General features: G+C 35.5%; 5 protein-coding genes across 8 annotated transcripts; 2 read left to right on the top strand and 3 right to left on the bottom strand.

Annotated features, from left to right (window-relative positions):
- Positions 1–80: 80 nt before the first annotated feature.
- Positions 81–1299, bottom strand: LOC148194539 (uncharacterized). The gene has a single exon (XM_088095736.1). The coding sequence runs from the start codon at positions 846–848 to the stop codon at positions 288–290; it is 561 nt and encodes a 186-aa protein (XP_087951862.1). The 5' UTR covers positions 849–1299; the 3' UTR covers positions 81–287.
- Positions 1300–1318: 19 nt separating this feature from the next.
- On the bottom strand, positions 1319–13261 carry LOC124826954 (uncharacterized). 2 transcript variants are annotated; one of them, XM_088095733.1, is made up of 12 exons: positions 13057–13258; positions 12875–12915; positions 12639–12739; positions 12476–12556; positions 5175–5254; positions 4852–4903; positions 4217–4306; positions 2944–3012; positions 2706–2807; positions 1994–2062; positions 1836–1892; positions 1319–1597 (listed from the first exon to the last, which is right to left on the bottom strand). In XM_088095733.1, exons 1-12 carry the CDS (start codon positions 13143–13145, stop codon positions 1490–1492), a joined length of 939 nt encoding a protein of 312 aa, XP_087951859.1. In that variant the 5' UTR covers positions 13146–13258; the 3' UTR covers positions 1319–1489. The 2 variants fall into 2 exon arrangements, with proteins under 2 accessions (XP_087951859.1, XP_087951860.1); XM_088095734.1 differs by lacking the exon at positions 2944–3012 and having other exon boundaries at positions 13057–13261.
- A 1848-nt stretch (positions 13262–15109) lies between these two features.
- Positions 15110–18109, top strand: LOC148194538 (GDSL esterase/lipase At1g54790-like). Of its 2 annotated transcripts, none has more exons than XM_088096889.1 (5): positions 15110–15641; positions 16158–16355; positions 16460–16626; positions 16797–16998; positions 17544–18109. In XM_088096889.1, exons 1-5 carry the CDS (start codon positions 15395–15397, stop codon positions 17771–17773), a joined length of 1044 nt encoding a protein of 347 aa, XP_087953015.1. In that variant the 5' UTR covers positions 15110–15394; the 3' UTR covers positions 17774–18109. The 2 variants fall into 2 exon arrangements, with proteins under 2 accessions (XP_087953015.1, XP_087953014.1); XM_088096888.1 differs by having other exon boundaries at positions 15130–15641; positions 16728–16998.
- Positions 17956–22068, bottom strand: LOC148194537 (UPF0603 protein At1g54780, chloroplastic-like). Its single transcript, XM_088096891.1, has 3 exons — positions 21532–22068; positions 21156–21348; positions 17956–18378 (listed from the first exon to the last, which is right to left on the bottom strand). Exons 1-3 carry the CDS (start codon positions 21967–21969, stop codon positions 18131–18133), a joined length of 879 nt encoding a protein of 292 aa, XP_087953017.1. The 5' UTR covers positions 21970–22068; the 3' UTR covers positions 17956–18130.
- Positions 22069–22268: 200 nt separating this feature from the next.
- LOC124826959 (uncharacterized) lies at positions 22269–25574 on the top strand. 2 transcript variants are annotated; one of them, XM_088096890.1, is made up of 7 exons: positions 22269–22816; positions 23237–23316; positions 23415–23475; positions 23963–24020; positions 24211–24268; positions 24763–24835; positions 25104–25305. In XM_088096890.1, exons 1-7 carry the CDS (start codon positions 22508–22510, stop codon positions 25266–25268), a joined length of 804 nt encoding a protein of 267 aa, XP_087953016.1. In that variant the 5' UTR covers positions 22269–22507; the 3' UTR covers positions 25269–25305. The 2 variants fall into 2 exon arrangements, with proteins under 2 accessions (XP_087953016.1, XP_047155887.1); XM_047299931.2 differs by lacking the exon at positions 25104–25305 and adding an exon at positions 25312–25574 and having other exon boundaries at positions 22305–22816.
- The last annotated feature ends 29 nt before the right edge of the window (positions 25575–25603 follow it).

The following is a 25603-nucleotide window of genomic DNA, read 5'->3' as shown; positions in this document are numbered from 1 at the left end:
AAATGCGGTCTAGTATAGAACAAACAGATATTGCACAGGACAAAGTTGGAGTATTTGCAAATATTATTGGTATCACAGTCTAGTGAGAAACTCAAATGAGAGGACATGTGCATTTAATAAGATGAATAGTTGATTTCTTTCGCATTTAAGAAGCAGAAGAGGACTTAGAAATATTAATGTAAAGAATAAAAGAGAGCAAATCGTAGAATCATTATGGCGACCCATGGCATTCACACGGGCTTGTGTAAACTCTAAACCACTAACATATTACACTCTGAAACGTGAAATTAAGAAAAGGAATATGACTTGTCAGTGAGATCAGAAGCCACTTTCAGAATAGGTCGCGGAGGAGGCATTGGTTCTTCTTCCTCATCCCGAGAACCTATTTTTTGGAAGGACTTACTCCAGATCCTCTTAAACTTCTTAGGTGGCGGAATCTCTTCCACGTTCTCATTTATGCTTACGGTTTTCCTTATAGATCGCGTTGCTGCTAAAGTTGGCGCTGGCGTTGGCGTTGGCGATGTTAATACCTCATTTTTTCCTTCCATCTTATTATCATCGTTCATGCATGAGTTATTCTTCTCTTCAGCTAGCTGTACATGAGAAGAAATAGAGTCACCTGCAAGACCTTTAGTTGGTGGAAGCTTCTTGCCGTCATCAACTTCGCTTGGTGTCTCTGACTGAACCTCGTCTTTAGAGTCAGAACCTCTTAGCGCAGTCGAGCTTGAACTGTCATGTCTAGAACGCCCTAAAGTCACCTTCTTTGACGCTTGCGAAGTCAGAGCTTTTTTTAGGAAATGGTAGAGCCTGCAACAAATAGGTTGAAAATGGACTTCTCTTTGGTCCATCTGCTAAAACTTACCCAGAGAAAAAAAAGTGATATGAAAAGGGTGGAAGAAGAGATTGATTAAACCCACCGTCAACTAACAATATAAAAGTTTATACCAGGAAGTAGATATTGAAATATTTTGAAGATATTCTTTGCTTTTCTTAGAAAGTTGCCATTGAATCTGAAAGTAGAAAGCAAGAACATAGGAAGGCATTGCTTGAGACTGCATCTCCCCTGCTCTGATTATGTTTACTGCGATACGACCAAAATTAATTATTAATTGTTATGCTTTAGTTACTCTTTCCAAATTATTAGCAGGGTTGTCGAATTAATACGGAGTTGACAATGTATTTGTCGTGATGAAATCTACAGGGTTGGAGAATAGAATCTCTTTTGCCCATTCTTCCACGTTTACTATTTCATTAATGTTTTACGTTGGCAGATTCCATTCCCACAAGGAAAGAAACTGATAAGGAGACACGAAGAAAAAAACATTTCCAAATGAATTTCATTCGAATAACAAAATTTGCACAGGTTTACACCTATACTTTTATATTCAGAGGACAAGGCTCCAGAGACAAACAAATATAAGAATTCAGCTCAACAGTTACAAGATGCAACACGGGAACAGCTAACTATCATAAATATTAGTCTTTTTATTCAACTAGATAAGTATGATGCTTTTGGTGTTATCCGTCCACATAGACGCCACCTTGCGCCAGGGTGAAACATGGACTTCTCAAATACCCATATATCACGGACAAGAACCTGGTAAATATAGGAGCAAACTTGAGTGACCAATTGATTTTGGAAGTCAAAAGGATACGAAGTTCCCTTCACTAAAACAGTTTGTCATTTCCTAGAAAAAGAATGAGTTTGGAGATGGTTTCTCATTTACTATAAAAATACATGCTTAATTGTCCCGTAGACAAACTTCTAAAGAACATAAAATTTGAAATACAAAAAACTGTTTTTAAAAACAATAATTAGCAAGCATCATTATTACCTCCTTGCTTTTATCTCCGGCTACCACAGATCCTTTCGAGTCAAATGCTTCAAATTTCTGCAATTAATATAACATTTATTTAATGTTGAGTGGTTTAAATTCCTATTACTCATGGTATAAGTTTTCAGGGATTGGACCAATTTTAATGTAAAGCATACCTGTTTAGCCAAAATCTCGAGAGTAAGCTGAATAAATGTTTTATCTAGGTCTTTCCGATCAACTCCAATCTGTAATTGAAAAGAAAGTCATCAATAAAAGAAATCATTATATTGAAAACCAAAATACTGAATTGAAAATATGTGCACTCGTGTGAGAGAGAGAGTGACAATACAATTCAGCATCACATATAATCTGCACTTCAGCATAAAGCTAGTAGATCAAAAGGACGTGCTTGGTTGACTAGCACTTCAGAATATTTCAATTATATACAATTAAAATTTTGTTGAACTATTTCATCCCAGAATTTATAAAGCGCAAACTACTTTAAAAACTTCAAAATTAAGTTTTTTGTTCATCATGATGCCTACAAAAGATATAACTAGTAACTCCAGGGAGATCTCCAGAGAAACTATACAAAGATACCAAGAAACAAACTGATTAACTTCAAATTTTTCAGTAGTAAAATGGTCAGAACATCTCTAGCAATGCATCCTACCAAAGCTAATCATAGTTATACTATTACTTGATCCAATGGGACCAGATTTTGATAAGTGATGCTTCAGTGTTAGCAAGTTCACGCCTCAGCTCTTTGATGTGATCTAATGCCAGTAAAGGCAGATGTTCTTTCTATTGTTTCATATTTGTGCTATATTTTTAGTTCCCCTGCCACATCATGACCAAAACTTAAATACAGTACAGAAGAATACTAACCAGACGTGCCCGCAAAGTTCGAATCATAACAACAGGCTCAACCATTTCCCAATATACCTTGCTCCATGCAGATTCTCTTTGTTTAATTTCATTCTTAAGTGCCTTGGACAAGAAAATGAACACAAGATCTCAAAAATTAAATTATATTCCCTTTAGAAATTATTAATGAAAATAATACACAGAATTGCATTATAGGTCATATTCACTAATAAAATCACATAAAAGAACTGAAGCATACAGAAAACATCTTCTCAGTAACTGATTTCCGTAAAGATCTTCTGTCACCATTGGCTATTAGAGTGTTTATCTGAAAAAAAAATGTATATATATATATATATATATAAATATCAGCATTGGGGCTAACAAGATATCCCTACTGAAATCATAGAGGAAAAGAAAGTCAATACAACAACGTATACTACAACCAATAGAAAGAAACTACCAAGAAATAAGGATTACAAATTGTCCTAGCTGGTTAAAATTCAAAACATGAACAAAGACCAGACAAAGTGTCTTCTGTACTTAATTTCTTCAAGGCATTTGTTTAAATTGTTTCTCCTGAACACTATCTGAATTGGCTGTATCACTCCAAAATGGTCTCCCTTCAAATCTTTCCAATAATACACTCTCCTAATATATTAAATTATAACTACCATGCACCAACATTCTATAACAGAAAGTGCGTGCTTCCAATTTTGGCATTCACAAGGAGTGGCAATTCCACAAAATAAGAGTGATTTTGTTTCTTAAGACAGGGCATCAAATGCCATTAGGTATCTGCTTTACCCACACAATCTGTTCAATTAAATAAGGATTTGAAATCATCATAAGTAACTCAACAACTAGCAGAGATTTCAAATTTAAAAAAGACTGCATGTTCAGAGCAGCATATTCATCATTCATAATTTTGAACAATTTAAACACTTGTATCAAATTAAATTAATTAACAATTGATCCCTCTAGTTTTCAACAAATTGATGTAATATCATCTGACAATCTTGAAGATTTGGAACTGATCGACATCATCTCTGTGGCAGTAGAGAATCCAGAGATAGTGCAACACCAGCAAACATGAGCCCCGTAAGAAAAGATATGGGAATACAAGTCAGTTTTACAAATGTGGCACAGTGGCACTATCTTTTCTGACAATAGAAACAATGAAACAACAGGAGGACTGAATTTTTTTATTTGTTTCAATTAGAAATTTCAAACATATGAATGATATTGTTAAAGTTGAAACTAGTGGGACCAAAAGTGTAATTAATAAGACATTTTTTCCATTTCTTAATTTCTTTTAGTTTTAGTTCTACAGTAGTGCTGCCTGAACTAACAGGTAATTGGTAAAAGATCTTATCAAATGGTAGAATCAGTAGCAAGAAAGAAAAACACATTATTTGATTTACTTAGCAGACATCACCACCTAAAGGAGAAAGACTTTGCGGGTTAGTTGTTGTTTGATCTTGTCACGATGAATTAGAAAAAAAAAACTTAGTAAAGGCAACAGAGCATACCTCCTTGTACATATTGACAGCCTCTTTGTAGAACTGTTTTTTTGAATATCCCTTTTTTCTTAACTTAGCAATAGCATAGGCACTTTTGAGCTGCAACAGAGTAAAACACAAAGCTTGATTAAGGTTATTGATAGGCTCCATTAAAATAAAAGGGTCCAGGGTCAATATTTTCAGATTGATTTTAATTTTCTTTTTCTTTTCCACTCTGTTATAAAAGAGAATATTTAGAAGAAAAAGGGAAGAATGTACTCAAAAAGGAAAATAATTCCTCCCGACAGCAACAATCTGCTGCGATTCTCCAAGAATGGGTGTAAAGAAAAGAGAGAAGAATGGATCAAAATAAAAGGATCCAAGGACAAAACTTTCAGAGTGATTTTCATTTTCATTTTCTTTTCCAATCTATTATAAAAGAGAATATTTAGGAGAAAAGGAGAAGAATGAAGTCAAAGAGAGGAAAATAATCTCCCCTTCAAAGAAAGCAACAATCTTCTGTGATTATCCAAGACTGGGTGTAAAGAAAAGAGAATGGAAAGAACAATTTGGATGAATGATTACATTAATATAGTTTGGTCCTATTCTCGAAATTTGGGGAAATAATGCAAAACAAAATTAAAATAATTTATATGCATAATCACCTCAAGAATTATGTCAACTTTTGTTCTTCTCCAACCACTTATAGTGAACCATCTGATGATACAGAGAAATTATACATAAGATCATGATAAATCATTATCATAGTTTATAAGGAAATGTAATGCTTATACACGGAAGGCATATCAAAATGGTAAAGAAAATAACTAGAAAAAGGCATAAAGAATTCTAAATGTTAAAATAAAAACATAAATAGCAATGCAAATTTCAAATTTATATACACACACCCACATACACAACACTAGAGTCTGTTTGTGACGACAAGCCATGTATAAACCATAGAGATTTAAAACCACTGAGATCTAACCTCTTCCAAAATGGGATTTTTTCACGAGGTTCATAAGGTTCATAGATAAATCCAGGACTTGATAGGGATATTTGTTGACCCTGCATCAATGATATGATAGCAAAGCATCAAAATAATTACCAGATCAGTAAATTAATGCCTTGTTTGACATATGTTTCTGTTTTTAATTTTTAAAACAGTATGAAATTTAAGATAAGATAACATTTTGAAAACAGAATGAATGAAAAATTTGTCTGGCAGGACAACTTCTAAAGTTTTGAAAATTGGCGAGGTTTGAGCTCCATCAATATGAATGGTTTACTTTTCATTCATATGCAAATGATACCATTGTATTTTGTTAGTTAGAAAACTGGCATTAGTGAATGTACATATTTACAGTTATGCCATCATGATTTTATGGAAACTGGTCTGGAAATCTTTTAGCTGTTTCTATATTTTAGTATTCAAAATTGATCTTGTAGGATAGTTTTAAAACTCAAAAACAGAAATCAAACAATCTCTAAATGATCACTATGAAAGTCTAGAAAATAGAATATTAGAAGTGATAGAATGTTTTAAATAATGACACTCGCTTATTTTATTATAAAATTTCAAAAGTATGAATAGAATTCCAATTAAAGAGTTTCATTATATAGAAACATACCATCTTTCTAAAACTTGTTCTCTTAGAGATCGTTACCTTCTGACTAAATCTACTCATCCATTGTTTATCTATTTGAAGATCAGGAAACGCCTAAGTGATCATTGAGGTGAGATCTTCTAATCTATCCAATCAGGTCTTGTAAAAGAGTAACTTAGCTTCTGCTCTTTTCTCTCTAGTTTCACGTTTTCCAATGCATGTGATGTTGGCTATATCGCATGTGTTGTTTGAGTCTTCCATTAGTTTCTCTATTTATCAGTGGTTTTAACGGTATACCCTGATCATGATTCGGTGTTTTGTAGGAGAAGATAGAGTCATTTGAGCTTCTAACAAGTAAGGAAAGTTAAATACCTTGTTTCTAAAGTTTTAGTAACTTGATAATATGATTTGGTATGTAGGAATTGTATGGAACCATTGTTGAAATCTGTTTTGAGTTCTATGATAGTGTATTGTGTGACATGTTGAATTGATAGTTTGGTATGGTGAATTCTTGTTATAGATAGCTTGCTGATTGTTACTGGTTTTTGATGAGCTGAGAATAATACAATTTCTGTTTTTGATTGGTCATTTTGCTGCTGAACTTTGGTTTAGTAATAGGTTAAGTGCTGGTTGGAAATTTGTTAGGGTATAAGGTGGGAGGTAATGAGAAGGAGAAGAAAGGTAGGAGGGAAGTGAGGCCGAACGGTATTGACCGTAAAGGCCGAACGGTGGAAGACATGGAGAGGTTAGGCCGAACGGTGGAAGGCATGGAGAGGTTAGGTCGGACGGTGGACAACGGGGTGTGACCAGGCCGAACGGTGGGAAGCAGAGAGAATATTCAGTATAAGTTAATTAGAGTAAATAAATATAGTATAAGTTAATTATAGTAAATAAATATATATTCAGGGAAATATTCAATATAAGATATTTATAATTAAGGATATATGCTAGGATAATATACGGAGAGATATTTATATTAAATATAGGGATATTTATATAATATTTAATATAAATATCCCTATATTTAATATAAATATCTCTCCGTATATTATCCTAGCATATATCCTTAATTATAAATATCTTATATTGAATATTTCCCTGAATATATATTTATTTACTATAATTAACTTATACTATATTTATTTACTCTAATTAACTTATACTAAATATTCTCTCTGCTCATATACTTTCCAACCCTTATTATTACCCCTACCTTAGATCGTAACATTAATGTTAGGGTATAAGGTGGGAGGTAATGAGAAGGAGAAGAAAGGTAGGAGGGAAGTGAGGCCAAACGGTATTGACCGTAAAGGCCGAACGGTGGAAGACATGGAGAGGTTAGGCCGAATGGTGGAAGGCATGGAGAGGTTAGGTCGGACGGTGGACAACGGGGCGTGACCAGGCCAAACGGTGGGAAGCAGAGAGAATATTCAGTATAAGTTAATTAAAGTAAATAAATATAGTATAAGTTAATTATAGTAAATAAATATATATTCAGGGAAATATTCAATATAAGATATTTATAATTAAGGATATATGCTAGGATAATATACGGAGAGATATTTATATTAAATATACGGATATTTATATTAAATATTAAATATAAGGATATTTATATTAAATGTATATATATTCTAGAGAAATATTTAATAAGAGATGGGCGGGAAATAATTAATATAAATAAAGTTTGAGTCTAGGGTTAAAGACATGCTTTTGATTATTGAGTTTTGTGACAGACATTATTGTCTTGTGAGGGAGGTTATGCTTTCAAAGTAATTGAAGGAGGTTATGCTCCCAATTATTGTTTACCCTTGTTTATTCATATATTACCATCAATAAAAGAGATTCATTCATCCAATATCATTTGTTTATTGTTCTGTTACGTGTGAGAGAGTGTGAAAGGTTGTATTTGGCTAGTTTACGTACTCAGGTACGTAACAAAATTGGTCTAGAATTGGCGGTTTGACAGGTGAAATTCTTTGAGAATCGTTTATTAAATGAGCTTGATGTTAGAAGCCCGAGTTTGTGCCATTAGAACTTGGTTAGCTTTGCTTATTGCTGGAAATTGGTCATTTGGTATGTTGTTTGGGTTTTTGGTTGTTACTGGTTTGATCTGATGGACTGAATTGTTGACCAATAGAGCAAATTGGTATTCAATATGATGTTTAAACATGTTTTCAAATCAATCACAATGTTAAGAATACCAATTAGGTCATTGGGATAGGTCTTGAGTGCAATCAGATCAAGAATCAAAGTTTATGGCTTCTAGTGTGATGCTGAGTGGCCCCATGTGGCGCTAAGCTCTGCAAAGTCAGAGAGTCTCTAAGCTCCAGGGTGCTGAGCGTTGCGAAGTCAGAGGGCTCGTGTGTTATATGCCACTGAGCGGTGCTTTTGGACGTTGAGCGCCACTTCATCCTTGCAAGTCTAGACTCTTTTTCTCCTTACGCAAGGCAAGAGGTTGGCTCGCTGGGCACCAATTCTGGACGTTGGGCACTCCCTGTTTCATGTCTTTTTATGTTTTCTGTGTTTTTCTTATTCTTGTTTGGTTTGAACTGGTTTATATAGATTCAATGTCTACTTGTGTGGAATTATGGATGTTTTGTGGTTTGAGTTGAAAATAAGACTGATTTATTATTCTCAATCATAAAAAATACCCTCTATTTGTAATAATTTAATTATCCTAAAAAGGAAAATAAGGAAACTAGGAAAATAAAATAAAAGATTATATATTTATTTCCTCTAATTAGGAAGATTCTAAAGATATTATTTCAAATTACAACACTCCCCCTCAAGCTGGATTATACAAGATTGTATGAACCAAGCTTGGAATAGTCAAACTCAATTGTAGAGAACGTCAATAAACCAAATTGGACAGCAATGAACAAAAGTGAACTAGCACAATGAAACTTGAACTTGGACAGCAATGGACGAGGCAAACTAGCACCATACTGCAGGGACTGGATTGCCATCAATAGTGGCGAACAACAACAAAACTTCAAGAACATGATTTCCATGAGTAACATATGGGAGACCTTCAAAGGCTAACAACCACAAACCTGTAGGGACTTAACTAGCCTGAACAACAATGAACCTTTAGGGACTTAATTGCCCTAACAACAACGAACCTTTAGGGACTTAACTGCCCCAACAACAACAAACCTTCAAGAACTTCACTGTCCTAACCTTTAGGGACTTAACTGCCCTAACAACAACGAACCTTTAGGGACTTAACTACCTAACAACAACGAACCTTCAAGGACTTCACTGTCCTAACCTTTAGGGACTTAACTGCCTTAACAACAACAAACCTGCAGGAACTGAACTGCCCTGCAGCGGCTAACAGCAAAAAACCTATAGGGACTTAACCACCCTACAACGGCTGAAACTTTTCTTCCCCTCACGACTAAACGTCATATGCACGTCAATGACAGAACGTGAAGGTGGAAGAACTAGTGAGAACCGATCCGTACTTGGGGACAAATCTGAAACCCCTAACATCTAACGAGTCAAATCAGCGGGCGGTCTCATAGAACAACTCTCAGTGAGCTGTTACAACAAGGCATTGACGGTGCAAAGATCCTTTCACATGGCAGAAAGCAAAACACTTAGAACTTATTATGGCATCAAAAAACCAATGAAGTGAGGCAACGGCGTCCAAAGAGTCTGAGGTATAATGAGATCCCCCAACCTTAAACACGTCAACCCGGCAAGAAAGTGAATTAAGTGGTGTAGACAGGAAATGGCCAGGTTTGTTTTCCTGTGATAGGAAAACACTTGCAAGAGAGAATCACGGAACTGTAACCAGATGGTGGAGACACATCAGTGGCTCACAAGTTGAATCAACGGAGCAACAAGGAAAGGAAGAGCGATCGCTTGGTCCCAAGAAGGAGCGTACATGGATTCCAACTCCTCCAAGTTGGATTGGAGGTGGAACACCCGAAGATCAAAAGACTGGTCAAGGGTTGCAGAGAGATTGACAGTAGCTCGCAAAGCGACGCCACTCCCGTCTGTGGTGGTAGTGACTGACTGTAGCGGCGATTGACTGCGCCGACGCCGACTGTGGCATTAGCGGCATCAAAGTAGCGGAGAAGACAACAAAGGGTAGGATGAAAGACCAAACCAAAACGCAAAAACGAGAGGAGGTCCAGCGGTGCGGAAGTGTGCTTCGAGAAGACGAAGATGTTGTGAAGACAATGAAGATGGCAGCCATGGCTGCTATGGAGGGTCAGAACATAGAGATGGAGGTTCGGCGACACGACCGGTAGCGGCGCGTTGCGATTCCGACACCGAGAAGGCGGCGCATGACAAACACGCACCCGAGACCAGCTGTAGAAAGGCGACGCGTGGAGGCGTGTTGAGCGAAGTCTAGTCCTGACTCCGGCGGGGTTGGCCGTGGCTCAAGGAGGCGGTCCAGATCCGCTGGTCATCGGATGAAAGTGCGACGGTGGCCGACGGCAGACGGTGGTCGACGGCAGAGAGCAGCGGTGCACGGCAGAGAAATCCGATCGTTGGTCGATGAGACCAGGAAATCAACATCGCCAGAGAAGGAGGACCGGTACTACACGATGAGGGGATCGGCTGAGGAGAGCGGAAAAATCGCAGCAGCGACGGTAACAACGGCGAGGAACGGGCCCTAGTGTGGCCGAAGCTTTACATCACTCTTTCAAGCAAGGAGAAAGAGGAAGATTTTCTGGCCATGAAGGGGTGTAAGCTTCCTTAGCGACCCAAAAAGAGAGCAAAACTCATCCAAAGAAGCTTACTTTTGGTGAGCCCTGGCGCGTGGTTGACTGATATGTGCCAAGAGAGATATGAAGTCAGGGAGAAGAAAAGAAACAAGAACTCTGTATTTGCTAATACTGGAAAAAAGACCAGAATTCTAAGGCAGAACTTGATTAGGGCAATTGGAGCCCATTAAAAACACATGTTAAAGAAGAGACTTTTAGGGGGCCGCCGGCAAACAGCAAAGACAGCGGAAGCGGATCAGACAAGCTCTGATACCAAGTTGAAAATAAGACTCATTTATTATTCTCAATCATAAAAAAACATTCTGATACCCTCTATTTGTAATAATTTAATTCTCCTAAAAAGGAAAATAAGGAAAATAAAATAAAACAAAAGATTATATATTTATTTCCTGTAATTAGGAAGATTCTAAAAATATTATTTCAAATTACAACAGTTTGTAAACATGGTTATATGTATGGTTAAAGAATGTTGTGAAAGGAATTCCAAGGGGGAAGTTCTTGTGGTTGTTTCAAGTAGTGTATGTATCAATGTAAAGATTCTGTATTGGGGGTTATCCTAGCATTCCAATAACCATCCAATCTCAAGTAGAGAAGGGTGGGTTATGTCGTGAGGAGTAACAAGAGGTCCTAGTCTATGGCTTGATTCTTTTTCCATAATTGGTTGATGGATTAACCTTGTGTGGTAGCTTGGGTGGACAAACTGTTTCACCACTACAAGTGCAAAACTCACCAAAGTTCGACATCAGTAAATTTATCTAGATAGTCAACTCTAGAATGTAAGCTGATATGCTTAGGATTGTTTTATTTATCTGTGTTGATGTGTTTGGGATGTATGTTTCAGTTATATGTATGCTCTTTGGTAAATTAGCTTACCCTTCTTTTTGTGTCTGTTGGTTTGTTTCTTTTCTCTTTTGCAATAATCATCTAAATGGCGTGACTAGAGAAGGATGATTTTGTTGAGCAGGAGCTGGAGGGTGATGGTACAAATGTATAGACAGTAAGAGTAGTTTATGTGTACAGTTAATATTTTGTAAAACTCTAGTTAAACCTTAAGTTTTTGTATAGAAACTCTTAGTGTTAAAATGTCAGTTGTATATAAAGTTTGTTATTATGGTTATGAGTGGATAACTATAATGATATGTTATAGGTTTTCTACTAAGTTAACTGTTCTTGCTTATTAAATATGTGAGACTTCCATAGTAGTGTTAAAACTATTAAAAATGGGATGTTACAATCACATACAACTATTATAGATCAAATCCATTTGCACTATCCTTTTAAGTTGTACATAAATGCACAAATTCAAATAAGAGGGTAGCCTGAAATCCATCTAGCCATCAACTCTCTAGCTAGCTATTTTAGAGAACAAGACCCAAATGAGGCACATGCACTTACATCTAGCATATCCAGGTTTTAAAATGGAGGCTTCTCGGGTGGTCTGTTAATTGAAATGCTAATACGCTTTGAATCTTATGAAAATACTCTAAATTTATAAATAATCAAAATCTTTTAATGACTTAGCTTAACTGTAGCCATAAACTATATGTCTTAGTTTCCCCACACCATGTCATTGAAGTGTAGAAAAAACTTGTTTGAAGAATCCATTTACCTCAATTGGTATTTTTTTTTTCATTGAAAGGAAACAGGATAACTAATCCAGTTATTGAATTTCAATATTCAAATAAATGGATATATAATCCAGCATACAAGAAGTGCATAAATGAGAGAGGGATAGCAATCCTTAAAATCAACAGTTCCATAACTAAAGACTGAAGCCCAAAAGATATAGAAAACATTCATACAAAAAAGAACAACCCATAAATTTTATCTTTTGAATATCTTGGATAAAACACGTGTAGCATATACTATGTACCATGAAGAATAGCAGAAAACACTTGAGCGTCATAAAACAAAGAAAAGAAACGTAAGAGAGATACCACTTGCCGCGCTTGTGCTGGGGCTTTGGCCTGAGTAGTTATCATCCTCTTATCGTTCATGAAAATGGACAACTCAGTCGCCTAAGAGAAACATAAAAATGACAAAAAGCTTCAATCCCAAAAATCACGGTCCTAATAGATTAAAATGTTCAAAACTATTTACCATTGAAGATCGCAGTGTCAAAGATTTTACACCAGTAAAGGGAAAGCCATCTTGGCCCTTTAATAAATGAGGATAGAAGCTCCTGAAATTACCCTCAGAACCTGATCAGGCAAAAACTAACTTGAATGTAAACAAGTAGATGTTAAAGGCCAGTTCCTAATCGTTCACATACATCTCTCTTATAAAATCCCTTTCGCATAGAAATGAAGCAACAAAACAAATTTAAAGTAGATTACCGTTTGATATAGCAGAGGAATAAGTCTTGCAGCTAACGAGTCTGAAAATTTAAACACACCAAATTGATAGTAAGGAAATGCAAATTGCGCCATGACTTTCATTTCAAGGTCAGAACAACCATTTGGGTTGATAAAGAAAATGCATTTTCTCAGATCCCGATGAAAGCAGTATTTTTACTCACAGATACGACGAAGATTCTCCAATTTGAGATGAACGATAAAGTGTGCGAACTAAATGTAAGCGTTTGAACGGCGTCGTCATCTTCAACATGGACTCAGAAACATTAATGTTACAATTACACCTTTGATAACAGATGAACGGAGGATGCAAGATTCACCCCCACACAGGTCTCTGGTTTTTCAAGGGTTTAAGCCTTCTTTCATTAGAAAAGGTAGGAGCTTAGAATTTAAGGAATTTCTTTTTCACCCCATAAGTTGCTTCTGCACCCTGTAAGATTTAAAACTGTGTAGTTGTTTTAGTTTTAATTATTTTTTTTACTTTTGATTTTCAACAATCTTACATTTTTCTAGTTTTGAGTTTTTTTATTATTGTGTAATATGAAAAAAAAGAGTTATTACTCTGGAATTGTAAAATTCAAATTTGAATTGTGTAATGTTATTAATTAAAACATAAATTTGAGTAATGTTATTAATTAAAATATAAAATTGACTTCCATATTACTGTTTGAAACACAATTTTGTAAGGCTGTCTCACCTTACACTTCCAATCATTTCATATCATATCTCCAATTTTAAAAAATAATTTTAGAAATTATATTTTTCTTTAACGAATTTTAAATTTCGATGAAACTTTGAAAATTTTTTTGTCAGATTTCAAAATTTAATAAAAAAAATCATTTATTAAATTTCAAAATTTGATGAAATAAAAATAATGAAAGGTAGAGTATTTTGAATTGTAAAAGATAGTTTTAGAATTTTAGAAAAATTTGGAAGTGCAAGATGAAATGATTGGAACTGTAGGATGAAACAATCATTTTGTAATCTAACTTGCACAATTTGAAAGTCAAATGTGTAAGAGAATTCTATTCTTACTAAGACGAGCTTCAAAGAAAAAAAAATATATATATGGTATTTTCATAAGTGTAGAGAGAAGTGGGAGGTGTAGAAGGAAAGTATTGGGTGTAAATAGAAAAAGTGTATAATTTACTTAGAAGAGTATTTGACTGGAAAGCATATTTTTCCTACACCCCATGATTACTACCTCCACCCCATACCAGCAACCAAATCTGCAACTGCTTCAAACTACACCTTCGTTTTCAATTGTCATCGTACTCTTCGATAGGTGAAAGAAAAAGAGAAATTTGTTCTAGAAAATATTATATATGTTGTGGAAAATATGTTCCAAAAGTCTTAATTCCAGAAATGTTGAAACATAAGAACGCATCTCATATGTTCATATGTTTCAAAAGTTTGATCTGGAAAGTTTATTTTGGAAAACTCATTTTGAAAAGCTTGTTTTCGTAGGAAAAAGGTGTTTTAAAAATCCTATTCTGAAAATCTTGTTTAAAATTTTTTACAATGCTTGTTTGGGAAGATTTTTGCAACCAGTAATCTAAAAGTCACCTTTAGAAGAATAAAATAGACACTATATTTTTACTTTATTTTGTTGACAAGAAAAATTAATCTAACTTAAACTAAAACAATTTTTAATCATGTGTTCGAATTAATTTCAACTTTTTATTTTTTTACAACATATCACTGTATAATTGAAAAAAGAAACACTATATATTTTACCAAATATTAATAAATCATATTAAGACTTTTAGGTTTTCAAAAGTTGGAGTTTGATTTTGCTGGTCATTATCCCAATGATGCCAATTAAGAAACATTAAATACATTATCATGTTAAACACTTTTAGTCACTACTAAAAAAGTGGGTCAAGTGACTTCTATATGTTCAGTACTATTAATTTCTTGAATTCTTAAATAGAGCATTTTGAATAACATTTTTAGAAGAAAATAATTTTTGTTATCATCCAAAATTGTGCACTTGAAAGCTTTAACACAACATTACAAATATATCTTTAAGCCACGTGAGAACTCTAAGCAAATTATTTATTGTCTGCTGTTAGGTAAAGCTAATTTGTGTCCTCTAACATTGGCACAAAAACAATACATATTGGTTTCTTTTCAAAAGAATCTAATAACAAGATCAAGAATCCTGTTTCTGCTACAGATTTGGCACATTATTGCTCACGGGCAGCCCAAACAAATAATAATAAAAGGATGAATCTGTTCACTGCATGTAACGCATACCGAGAACATGTGGGATTTGTTAAAGCTAATGCATCTGTCTTTTCACTCTCGTTGGATTGCATGGAAACAGTTGTCATTGATATGTGTAAAGGTTCACGGGAAGCATTCTAATACAAGATAAACCATCTCTTTAACTTATGGAACAGTCTTTGAATAATGCAATAAGTCTGGTTTTGTTGAAAAGCATAGAGTCTAGCTATAGTTGGTATTCTGTTTGTGTTATTGGTATTTGGCAGGAATAAAATGAGAGTTGCCATGGATTCTAAGAATGTTGTTGCTTTTCAAGTTGTTACATTTTGCTTGTGTTTGGCTGCTGCAAATTCGATTGATTTCAGTTACCCTGCAGTTTTCAACTTTGGTGATTCAAACTCAGACACAGGTGAACTTGCTGCAGCTATGGGATTTTTAGTTTCCCCGCCTAATGGACAGAAGTACTTCAAAACCCCATCTGGGAGGTTCTGTGATGGACGTCTCATTGTGGACTTTCTGAGTAAGTTTCTAATCTTTCATGAAATTGTCACACTCGTACTCTTACTAGTATGAAATAGGCAAATAACAACGACATCTTAGGTTGGTTACATTCTAAAAGTCTCTTACCAATGAAAGTATCTTAGGTGTATATAATTTTATGTGCATCTTTTATTTTTATTAAAGTGGGATTTTGTTTGTATCGGAACACGTTTAATGAATTTGGATTTTCTGCTGGATTTTTCTGTGTTATTTTGGTGTGTTGCCTTTAAAATACGCTGATGGATACTGATTATGATGGTTTAAGAGATATTAAAAAGAAATTTAATATATCAACATCAGTTTGGTACCAAAAATCCATAGAGAATCTGGACTGCCATCATCTAATGTTACAAATGTGAGGTAACTAAGCATATGAAACTCTAAGGCTTGACTATCATCCATGCAATTGTGAACATATAGCCAAGTGAGCAGCACCAAATGTATCATTTGCATTGACATGATAGTTCCATGTGTTGCTGTTGGTTGTGCATTGCAGTGGATGCGATGAAATTGCCATTCTTGAATGCCTACATGGATTCTGTGGGGTTGCCAAATTTTCAGCGAGGATGCAACTTTGCAGCAGCAGGTTCAACCATCCTTCCAGCCAATGCAGCATCCATCAGCCCGTTCAGCTTTGGGGTTCAGGTATACCAGTTTCTGAGATTCAGAGCTCTGTCTCTTCAATTGCTTCAAGGTATTTGATAAAATAACGAACTATGTTCTTACTACTTTGTTTTCAAAATCTAGCTTGCTGTTTATCCGTTCGTTTGAAGGAAAGTGATCTCAATAATGTTTCAGGAAAAAAATTTGATCAGTATGTCCCTGCTGTAGACTCCTTTGAGAAGGGGTTATACATGTTTGACATAGGCCAGAACGATCTTGCTGGTGCGTTTTATTCAAAAACATTGGACCAAATACTCTCCTCAATTCAAGCAATTTTATTAGAATTTGAAAGTGGAATAAAGGTTGATAGCATAATATTATTTTCTCCTAAAAGTTTCATTTTATTACTTCCATAAAAATAGTTATACCGAACTTAACAATCTCTCTGTGATGTGTGAGCTAGAAACTTTATGATAGCGGGGCAAGGAATTTCTGGATACATAACACGGGTCCACTTGGATGCTTGCCTCAGGTTGTTGCCAAATTTGGCACTAATCCATCAACGCTTGATGAACTAGGATGTGTTAGTTCACCCAACCAAGCTGCCAAAGCCTTTAATATACAGCTTCAAGCCTTTTGCAGTAAATTGAAAGGACAGTATCCAGATGCAAATGTAACACATGTTGATATCTTTACCATAAAATCAAACCTCATTGCAAACTATTCTAAATATGGTGAGTGTAATTTCAGAAATTTATATGTTGCTTCATCTCAGTTCCAATTACTATTGATTTCACCATTTTTTGGGGTAATGATCATTTATTCCCAGTACTTATAGATATTATTTTGAATGCAACTGAGCGACTAACATGAATTTTGATTCTTTGTTGAGTTTTTTGTGTCGTCCCTCTACCGAGTCTTCAAAATACACCGACGAACACTGAGTTTGATATTTTAAAATATATTAAAACTTTCTTTTAGTATACCAATATCAAGATATTTTGAAGGTTCAGAGGAGAAACAATACAAAAAACCCAGAATCTAAACTCGACTAACACTTACACTGCATGACACTTGATGGGAATCCACTGCATCACAATTCTGATTGCAGCAAAAATACCCCAGTTATCTATTACATTCAAAATCGTTACAATTCTAGAATTGTGTCTAAGTATGATGAATATAGGGATCAAGATAGGCCAATATGGCATTATTTCTTTTCTAACACGAGTACTTTTCGGTCAAACACTACTAAATTTCTGTGAATATATGTTTGCAGGGTTTAAACAATCCATTATGGCATGCTGTGGATATGGAGGTCCACCATTCAACTTTGACAGCAGAGTTTCTTGTGGACTAACAAAGATCTTGAATGGGACTGAAATAACAGCAAAAGGTTGCAACGACAGCAGTGTGTACGTAAGCTGGGACGGAACTCACTACACTGAGGCAGCAAATCAACATGTGGCATCACAAATTCTCACTGGAAACTACTCCACTCTTTTTTAGGGAGGCTAAATGCCTTCCTTCTCTAGCTCAAGTTCTAAACCCTCATCTGTTTATTGTTTTAACAATTTCATTCTTATGGTACTGTTGTAGTGAAACGAACAACTATATGATTCAGGATGAAATAATCAAATAAAATGACTTTAAGAACTGGAACTCCTTCTACCCGACTTTAAGAACCCAACTGGATAATAACATAGTCAAATGCATATACTTTGGAATTGAATTTACAAGAAAAAACTTTCATCTTATTCTTCAGCCTTCCCACACTCAATTGTAAGATGAGCATGGCTACAACTGCATATTATGCATCTGAATATAAAGAGTAAGAATTTGAAAGACAGATCTACTTACATTATTTTATTTTTTGGATACATAAGCATAATATTGTGCCATTGGAACAACGAATGCAATGACCAACAAACCTCCAACAACCAGAGTGAATTGTCCACGCTTTTCTTCTGTCTCTTCCTTGGTCTTGAAGTTAGACTCACGTTTGTTGTCTTTAAATGAAGGCCCACCAGGATCTGGAAGGCCATCAATGGCAGCAACTAGACGTTTAGCTGTGCTATAAATAGCTTCATTGTACTTCTCATCCGTAGCCAAAACTGCATACATAAACCACACATAGCTAGTTTTGTACCCCTCCAGAAAATCACAATGATTGTTGTAGTTCATTAACCACTGTAAATGGTTAAACATATCTTTAGTCTTATACATGTCATGACTTCTCAATATCGTCCCTAGAAAAAAAGTAATTAAATTGGTCTTTAACATGTAAACATAACCGATATGGTTCATGCCACTGCTAACCCCTTACACATTATTAATTTGTGTGTCCTTTATACACGTGATCTATTCTTAATTTGGTTGCCATACACGTAACATGTAAGAAGCTCACAGTAAAAGGCAATGGAAAAGAACAGAGTAATAGTGAAGTATCTCTGTATTGTATTTTGGATATAGTAGTATATGGTTTTCTTACATTAGGGAGTGAAGGCAAGCACAAATGTCAGTGAAGCAGAATACAGAGAAAGAGAAGATTAGAAATTTCCTCCAAGGGCCAGAGAAAATAGATTCTCAAAATATTCTCCTCTTTCTTCCCTTCTCTCTAATCCTTATATAGTGACTTCATTCACTAGATGAATTCCTTCAACGTTTGACTGACCCTCCTCTGACGCTCACTTTTTTCTGTTAGTCTTGTTGTGTATTCTGCACAACGATTTTCCCAAGTTCCTTACTAATCCATTCATCATTTCCATGTGACTCCTTATCCTCAAGGTTGAAGTTAGGATAATCTATGCTAACAACAGTGGTGTCTTCCCAAGTATCCTGATTTGCATCCAAACAATCTGATGATAATATGTTGATCACCTCTTATAATAGTTCGAGAATCAAGAATTTTACTTGTTTGAACCATAGGACCGAACTCATTGGTGAGTAAAGGAAGTGACAGATATGACTTTTGATGATCATCTTTGCATCTTTTCAGTAAGGTCTGATGGAAGACTAGATGAATTTTTGCTGAAGCAGGCAAGAGTAACTCATATGCTACTATACCAATTTTCTGGATTATGGGAAAATGACCAAAATATCTGAGTCCTAGTTTCAACCAAAACTAATCACCTTCCTCAAAATACAATGGAATACACTTTTTATCAACAAAATTTCTTCATTTGATGTTGAGCCTTGAGCAAATGAAACTTTAGAAGGCTAAATCTCATTGTTGCAACAACTCTTGTAGGGAGGGTGGATTATTGTGGTTCAATTGGTTCTAGGTAATGGCTGGGGGATCTCTGCTACAAACAACTCAAAAAGGTAGTCATGCCATTGCTATATTGGAAGGAACTACTTTACCAAAATTCTGCGCAAGGATGTAGCTTACTCCATTCCCTTGGATTATTCACTATGAAGCATCTCAGGTACATCTCTAGACACCTATTGAGGCCTCTAATTGTCCATCACTTCGAGAGTGAAATGTTGGGCCCATGGCAAGGGTAGTGCTACTCAGTCAAAAGTTGCTAGTGAAGACTCAGTCACAATCGGATGATATTGATTTTCAGAGGCAATGCAATTTCACAATGTGTTTCATGAATACTTTAGTAACTTGATCGCTAGTTTAATTGGTTGAGTTTGTGAAAATGAGCATATTTAGACAGTTGGTCTATAACTACCAAAATAACTGCAACGCCACTAGAGGGAGATAAACCAACAACAACATCCATGGCTAAGTCTTCCTAAATTTGGGCAGGAATGGGAAGATGTTGCAATAGACCAGTAGGTAGCACGTTATTCTTTTTAGCTTGTTGGCATAGGAGACATTGCTGCACGTGGTCATTAATGTCCCAGTATATGCCTTAAAAAAATTGGACCACAATTCTAGCCACAGTGTGCAATTCCGGCATGTCCTCCAATGGGAGAGATGTGAAATTCTTGGAGAACTTGTTGCATCAAGGTATTGAAAAATCTGGAACTACTAGAACTTGCGCCATTGTGATGGCAAATGGCCTCCTTTAATTGCTAAAACGTTGTTGTACCCTGAGAGTTCCACCAAAAACATCCTTTTTTAGCAAATTAGTGAGAGGTGTAGCTATGGATACACAACTTGTAATAAATCTCCAATAGTATCCAGTTAAGCCCAAAACACTCCGTAGTTTCTTTGATGTAGATGGAATCTTCCAGTTCAACACTGCTTGCACTTTGGACTGATCCGTTACCATTCCACTTCCCAAAACTGCTTGACCAAGACAGTCTACTTCAACTAATCCAAATTGAAATTACAAGTGTGAATTTGTCATTACAGGTATAACAACCCTTTGTCCTTCCTCAACTGCATTTCGGATGGTGACATTTTTGACATTGTTAGGCATCTAAGAGTTGAGTGAATGTTTTTTAGTTTAGGGTAGGTAAAAGGGGAGGGCGGTTGTTTGTTTTATGGTTAGTGTTTAGGTTTCAGGTATAAGTGGAATGGCAATATGGTTTCTGTTAGCCTTGCTTTCCTTACCCTCTGTCACTTGTATTCCGCATAATTGTTTTCCCAGGTTCCTTTCTATCCAATTCATCATTTCCATGTGATTCCTTGTACAGTGACTTTTCTAACCTCGTAACACATTTTTAATCACATATACGAGACCAAATTAAGAATGCGTTATATCAAATTAAGAATGCGCTATATCAAATTAAGAACGTGTTATGTTTACAAGAACCAAACTAAGTGCTTAAAGGGATCAAATTAAGAATTTTCGACACATGTAATAACAAAATTGTGTTTAAACTTATTAGTGTTAATTTCATATACTGGATGATTTCTAATTGTTTGATACTATAAAAATCTTTGTGCATGACAATTAAATTCCAGTAAATAATTTTGCAAACTTGTAAATACCTGGAAGGTTCTCTGAGACAGTGGCATCAAGGATGTTTTCTCCCACAGCTTGGACAAAAGCTGGACCACCAGTGACTGCTCCTTCTTTCTGACTGGTGATAAGAACCACAATACCCTTGTTGTTGCCTTCTTCTACAGAGGGATACCAACGCTCAAGGACTTGATCAGCATACTCAAATGCATCAGCTTTGCTCTGCAATTAGCCACATTCATACAATAAAAACATTTCATTTAGCATTTTGTTTCATGCTCCGTTCAGTTGCATGGCAGAGAACATAAACAAAGTTGCACAACAAACCAAATGCTTCTTCACAGAGCATCATGCGGAAATATGAAAGACAGTTTAATTATTTAATCACATAATTGTGTAACTAACCGTGAGTTTTCTAACAGTGATAAAATTGATGTGGAAGTTCTTCCTTGACTCCAAATCAGACAACAACCGCTTCAAATCAGACCTGGTCACCCTACTAAGAACTCCTGCATCATCAACCACATAAGATTCTTGGGGTGGACCCTCGTTAAGCACATCAAACTCAGATGCCAGAGCATTGTCACTGAACAAAACTGGGCTAAAGTTGAGGGCCAAGGAGATAGCCAAAGCTGCTAAGCCCTGTTGAGCATGAGACAACCAGGTTGTGCATGAAGGTTTAGGAGATGAAGTTTGGTTCTTTCTGAGACTGGAAACAATGGGTTTGGAGCAAAAGAGAGAATTTGACTTGGGTTGGGGAGAGGGAGCCAAGAGGATTCTTGAGGGTGAAGGTTTGATGTTGAGGAGTGGAGAGAGAGAGTGAGGAGGAAAAATGGCTCCCATGATGAGGATCAGCAAGGATTCAATTGCAGAAGGCTCCTTCTCTTCCACATCATTCCTTGTCCTCTGATTTGGTTCAGATTTCGGGTGGTCTCGATTGGTCGGCAGTGTTTGAAAGTGGATAACGTCTATTAGCCATGTGGATCTTTTGGTCCACAGAACTAAAAGTGTTCATTTTTTCCAAAGCGAACCTGCATTTCTAAATAACTAAATAAGCCTATTTCAATTTTTTATATATTATTTTCCTTGATTCATAAATAATGTTTACTACACTAAATAAATTAACGTGGTTATGCTCTGATTAACTAGCTATTTTTATTTCTGAACTTTTAGCATTTCTTACCTATAATGTCTTCTTGAAACAGTGTTTAAGCTTAAACCGTAATTTTTGTCTGATCATAATTGTTCCTCTGTGAGGATAATGTTCTAAAAAAGAAGCTACATATTACAATGAATCATGTGCCCCTGAATTGGGTAAACTTCAAAATCAATTTATTTTGGCTGAAACTAATGATACCTCTGTCTCCATGAACTTTCTTTCATGGCCGTTCTTTTATCCAATCTCTGCATCACCAACAACACCAAACCCTTCTTCTCTTTCACCTCAAAACCCATAATTTGTGAGGCCAAGAATTTCACCTCCAAACGGAACCTTATCCTTCAAACTTCTCTGGTCAGCATTGGCATTGGCCTAACTCCTCGAGTCTCACTTGCGCAATCGTCACCTCAAACGTTGCCGTCGAAATCGCTTCTTTCTGGCATTGAAAACACGTCATCTTGGTTTCAGTTCTACGGTGATGGGTTTTCCATTCGAGTCCCGCCAGAGTTTAAGGATATCATGGAACCAGAGGTGCACTTTTAACTACTTTTCTCTCTCAATTTTAATTACAATCACTGAATTTATTTCCTTGTTTAACTTAGTACATTGTAATATAGAAATCTACAATTGAAAGATGAGTGTGAAATGTGTAAATAGAAACTTGAAGGTGTCTACAGCTTTTAGTAATGAGGGGTTTGCTCAACTAAGCTGAATCCAGTTTTCAGTTAGTTGGAGTTTGATGTAATAGTTAGTTAAGTCATTTTTATGGTTGAATTAGTTAGTCTTATTAGTTGAATTGAAATTGTACAACTATATATAGCTTATTGATCTGCGTAATGCACCACACAGTAATATTAATTTTGAGAACTTGCATTTTAGCAACAATTTCATTGAAGGTTTTGAAACTTTGTGAAACTTAGTTGAGTGAGATAATATTCCATTTACTTGTAGGATTTCAATGCTGGTGGGTCTCTTTATGGGGACAAGGCAAAAGCAAAAACATTTTCAGCACGGTTTGCATCATCCGATGGGTAATTTTATATTGAATTCCCAGCAATTCCACATTTTCTTGCAATGCACTTGCGTATTTTTAGAATGAACAGGAGCATGTTCTCTGCGATTGTAACAGATCTGAGATTCTAAGTGTTGTCACTCGTCCAACCAATCAACTTAAAATCACCTTCTTGCAGGTAATCATGCTGTCAATGACATTTATTATACACATGTACTTTTCTCCCCCAAATTATATCAGTAGGGCATAAAATTCACCATGGATGAGTAATTAGTAAAAGATAAGCGAGCCATTTGCTATTTGTACATCAGAAACCCTTGTCTAAGTCAACGTGATGAGTCTGCTCCGGCTTGGCCTTTAGATTCTGTATTGGTTTGGTTCCTTTCTAGTTCAATGTTGAGTTAGCATTGAGCTCTTTCTTATTTGAAATTTTTCCTTTTTATGAGCTTGCACTAGAGCTTGGAAATTTTTGCTACTCATGATAATTTCATAAAGGATGGAGAAACTGGTTTAGTCCATATAATTCATAATCATTTTACTTCGTCATGATTTCACTATCAGAACATATGAATAAGTCACTGTAACTGAAATTATATCTAGTCCTGTTTGCTATTCTTTATGAGAACCCCTCAAGGAATTTACGTATTCTTCTCTGATTAGAGCAGGCTCAGAATTTATCTGATTTAGGGTCCCTGAAGGAAGCAGCAAAAATATTTGTTCCAGGTACAACTTGTTTAAATGCCTTCATGTTTCTGTAGGTTCAGAAAGAAGTTAATTTTATCAAATTTTTTTTTTCGTTGATTGTTATATCCAACATTTAGTTTTTCAAATTATACGACATGCTTCGTTGCTCTTTCCGGTTACTTATAGTTCTTGGTATTAGTATTTCATTCTTCCCATGATGTGCATGCAGGAGGGTCCAAACTTTACTCTGCAAGATCAATAAAAATAAAGGAAGATGAGGGTTTTACGTAAGTTCATTTTCAACTGACTGAAACTATATGGACCAAAACTTTTCTCCTTTTCAGGACAACATACAAAAATAGTCATTTTCTTTATATTTCTTTCTAAATAAAAAACAGAGTTTGTCTTAAGAACAGAATGGCTAAAAGTAAATAGCATTCATATCCTTTCCCCCAATATTTGATTGAATACTCAAAATGCTAATGTAGAAAATTCTGGGTGTGAATTAATTTTTTAAACATTGCTATTTCATTTGGAACTAAGAATGGAAAAAAGAGTCAAGGCTAGCTTGACAACTCGGTGGACTAGGTTGTAAAGTTCAATTCATTTTCAATTGATAGGTCAGCTCGGCTTGGTCTAGCCCATTTTTGGCATGCCAATATCGGATCAGTTGGCCCTTTTTACCACCCTATATGGAACTAACCTTATTAATGTGTCTCTATAATATTTAGTCTTTGTATTGCATCAAATTCCAATACATTATTGGCTTTTACAATTCCAGGACTTACTATTTCTATGAATTTGGTAAAGATGACCAGCACGTAGCTATGATGACTGGTGTCAGCAATGGAAAGGTTTGTTGCTTCATCCATTTACTGATATAATTAGCCTAGTGGCGGAAGCAAGAAAGACCCTGGACCAGGGGGATAGTTTTCTTAATAAAGAATAATTATTAATATCATGAAATATACTAATGTGCATATGTTTATATCAATATATTAGTATGTTTATCACTTGACAGTAAGATCAATAAGAAATTTAAAAAGTGTAAAAAATAAATATATTTAATTATAAATTTAGAACATTAAGAGGACGAAACTGTCCACCCTCAATTCGGTGTAGGTTCGCCTCTCTCCACATCCCAGTATACTGATAAGCAATGGTAGGAATAAATCACTGCCAATTGGTCATCAACTTCTGCTAGTTAAGCCAATACCAGTAGAGGAAATTCTCCTTTTTTTTTTCTGTGGTGATACACATCAATCACTTTATATTTCGCCAACATAAATTACAGAAAAGTAAGATACCTGGCCCTTATTATATTCTGTAGGCTTTTATTGCTGGAGCAACTGCACCACAGTCGAAGTGGGACAGCGATGGTGTAAAGCTTCGTTCTGCTGCAATATCATTAAAAATTTTGTAGCCATGTACTGATTTTTTTTAGCTGGGTATGTCACTCATAATTTCAACACTTAAGTGGTATGGTTTTTAATATTTTAATCTAGTGTAACATTATATGCTATTTTAAGTCACAACTGGTGATGTAGGCCATTCATTTGATAAATGTCTAATCATTCTATTCTATGGGTTCAATGACTTGTCAAACAAATCTTTCTAGCTTC

The sequence above is a fragment of the Vigna umbellata genome, chromosome 8, assembly GCF_029865625.1.
Source record: "Vigna umbellata cultivar VRB3 chromosome 8, Vumbellata_1.0, whole genome shotgun sequence".
Classification (NCBI taxonomy): Eukaryota; Viridiplantae; Streptophyta; class Magnoliopsida; order Fabales; family Fabaceae; genus Vigna; species Vigna umbellata.
This window is presented reverse-complemented; position numbering and strand designations above follow the sequence as displayed.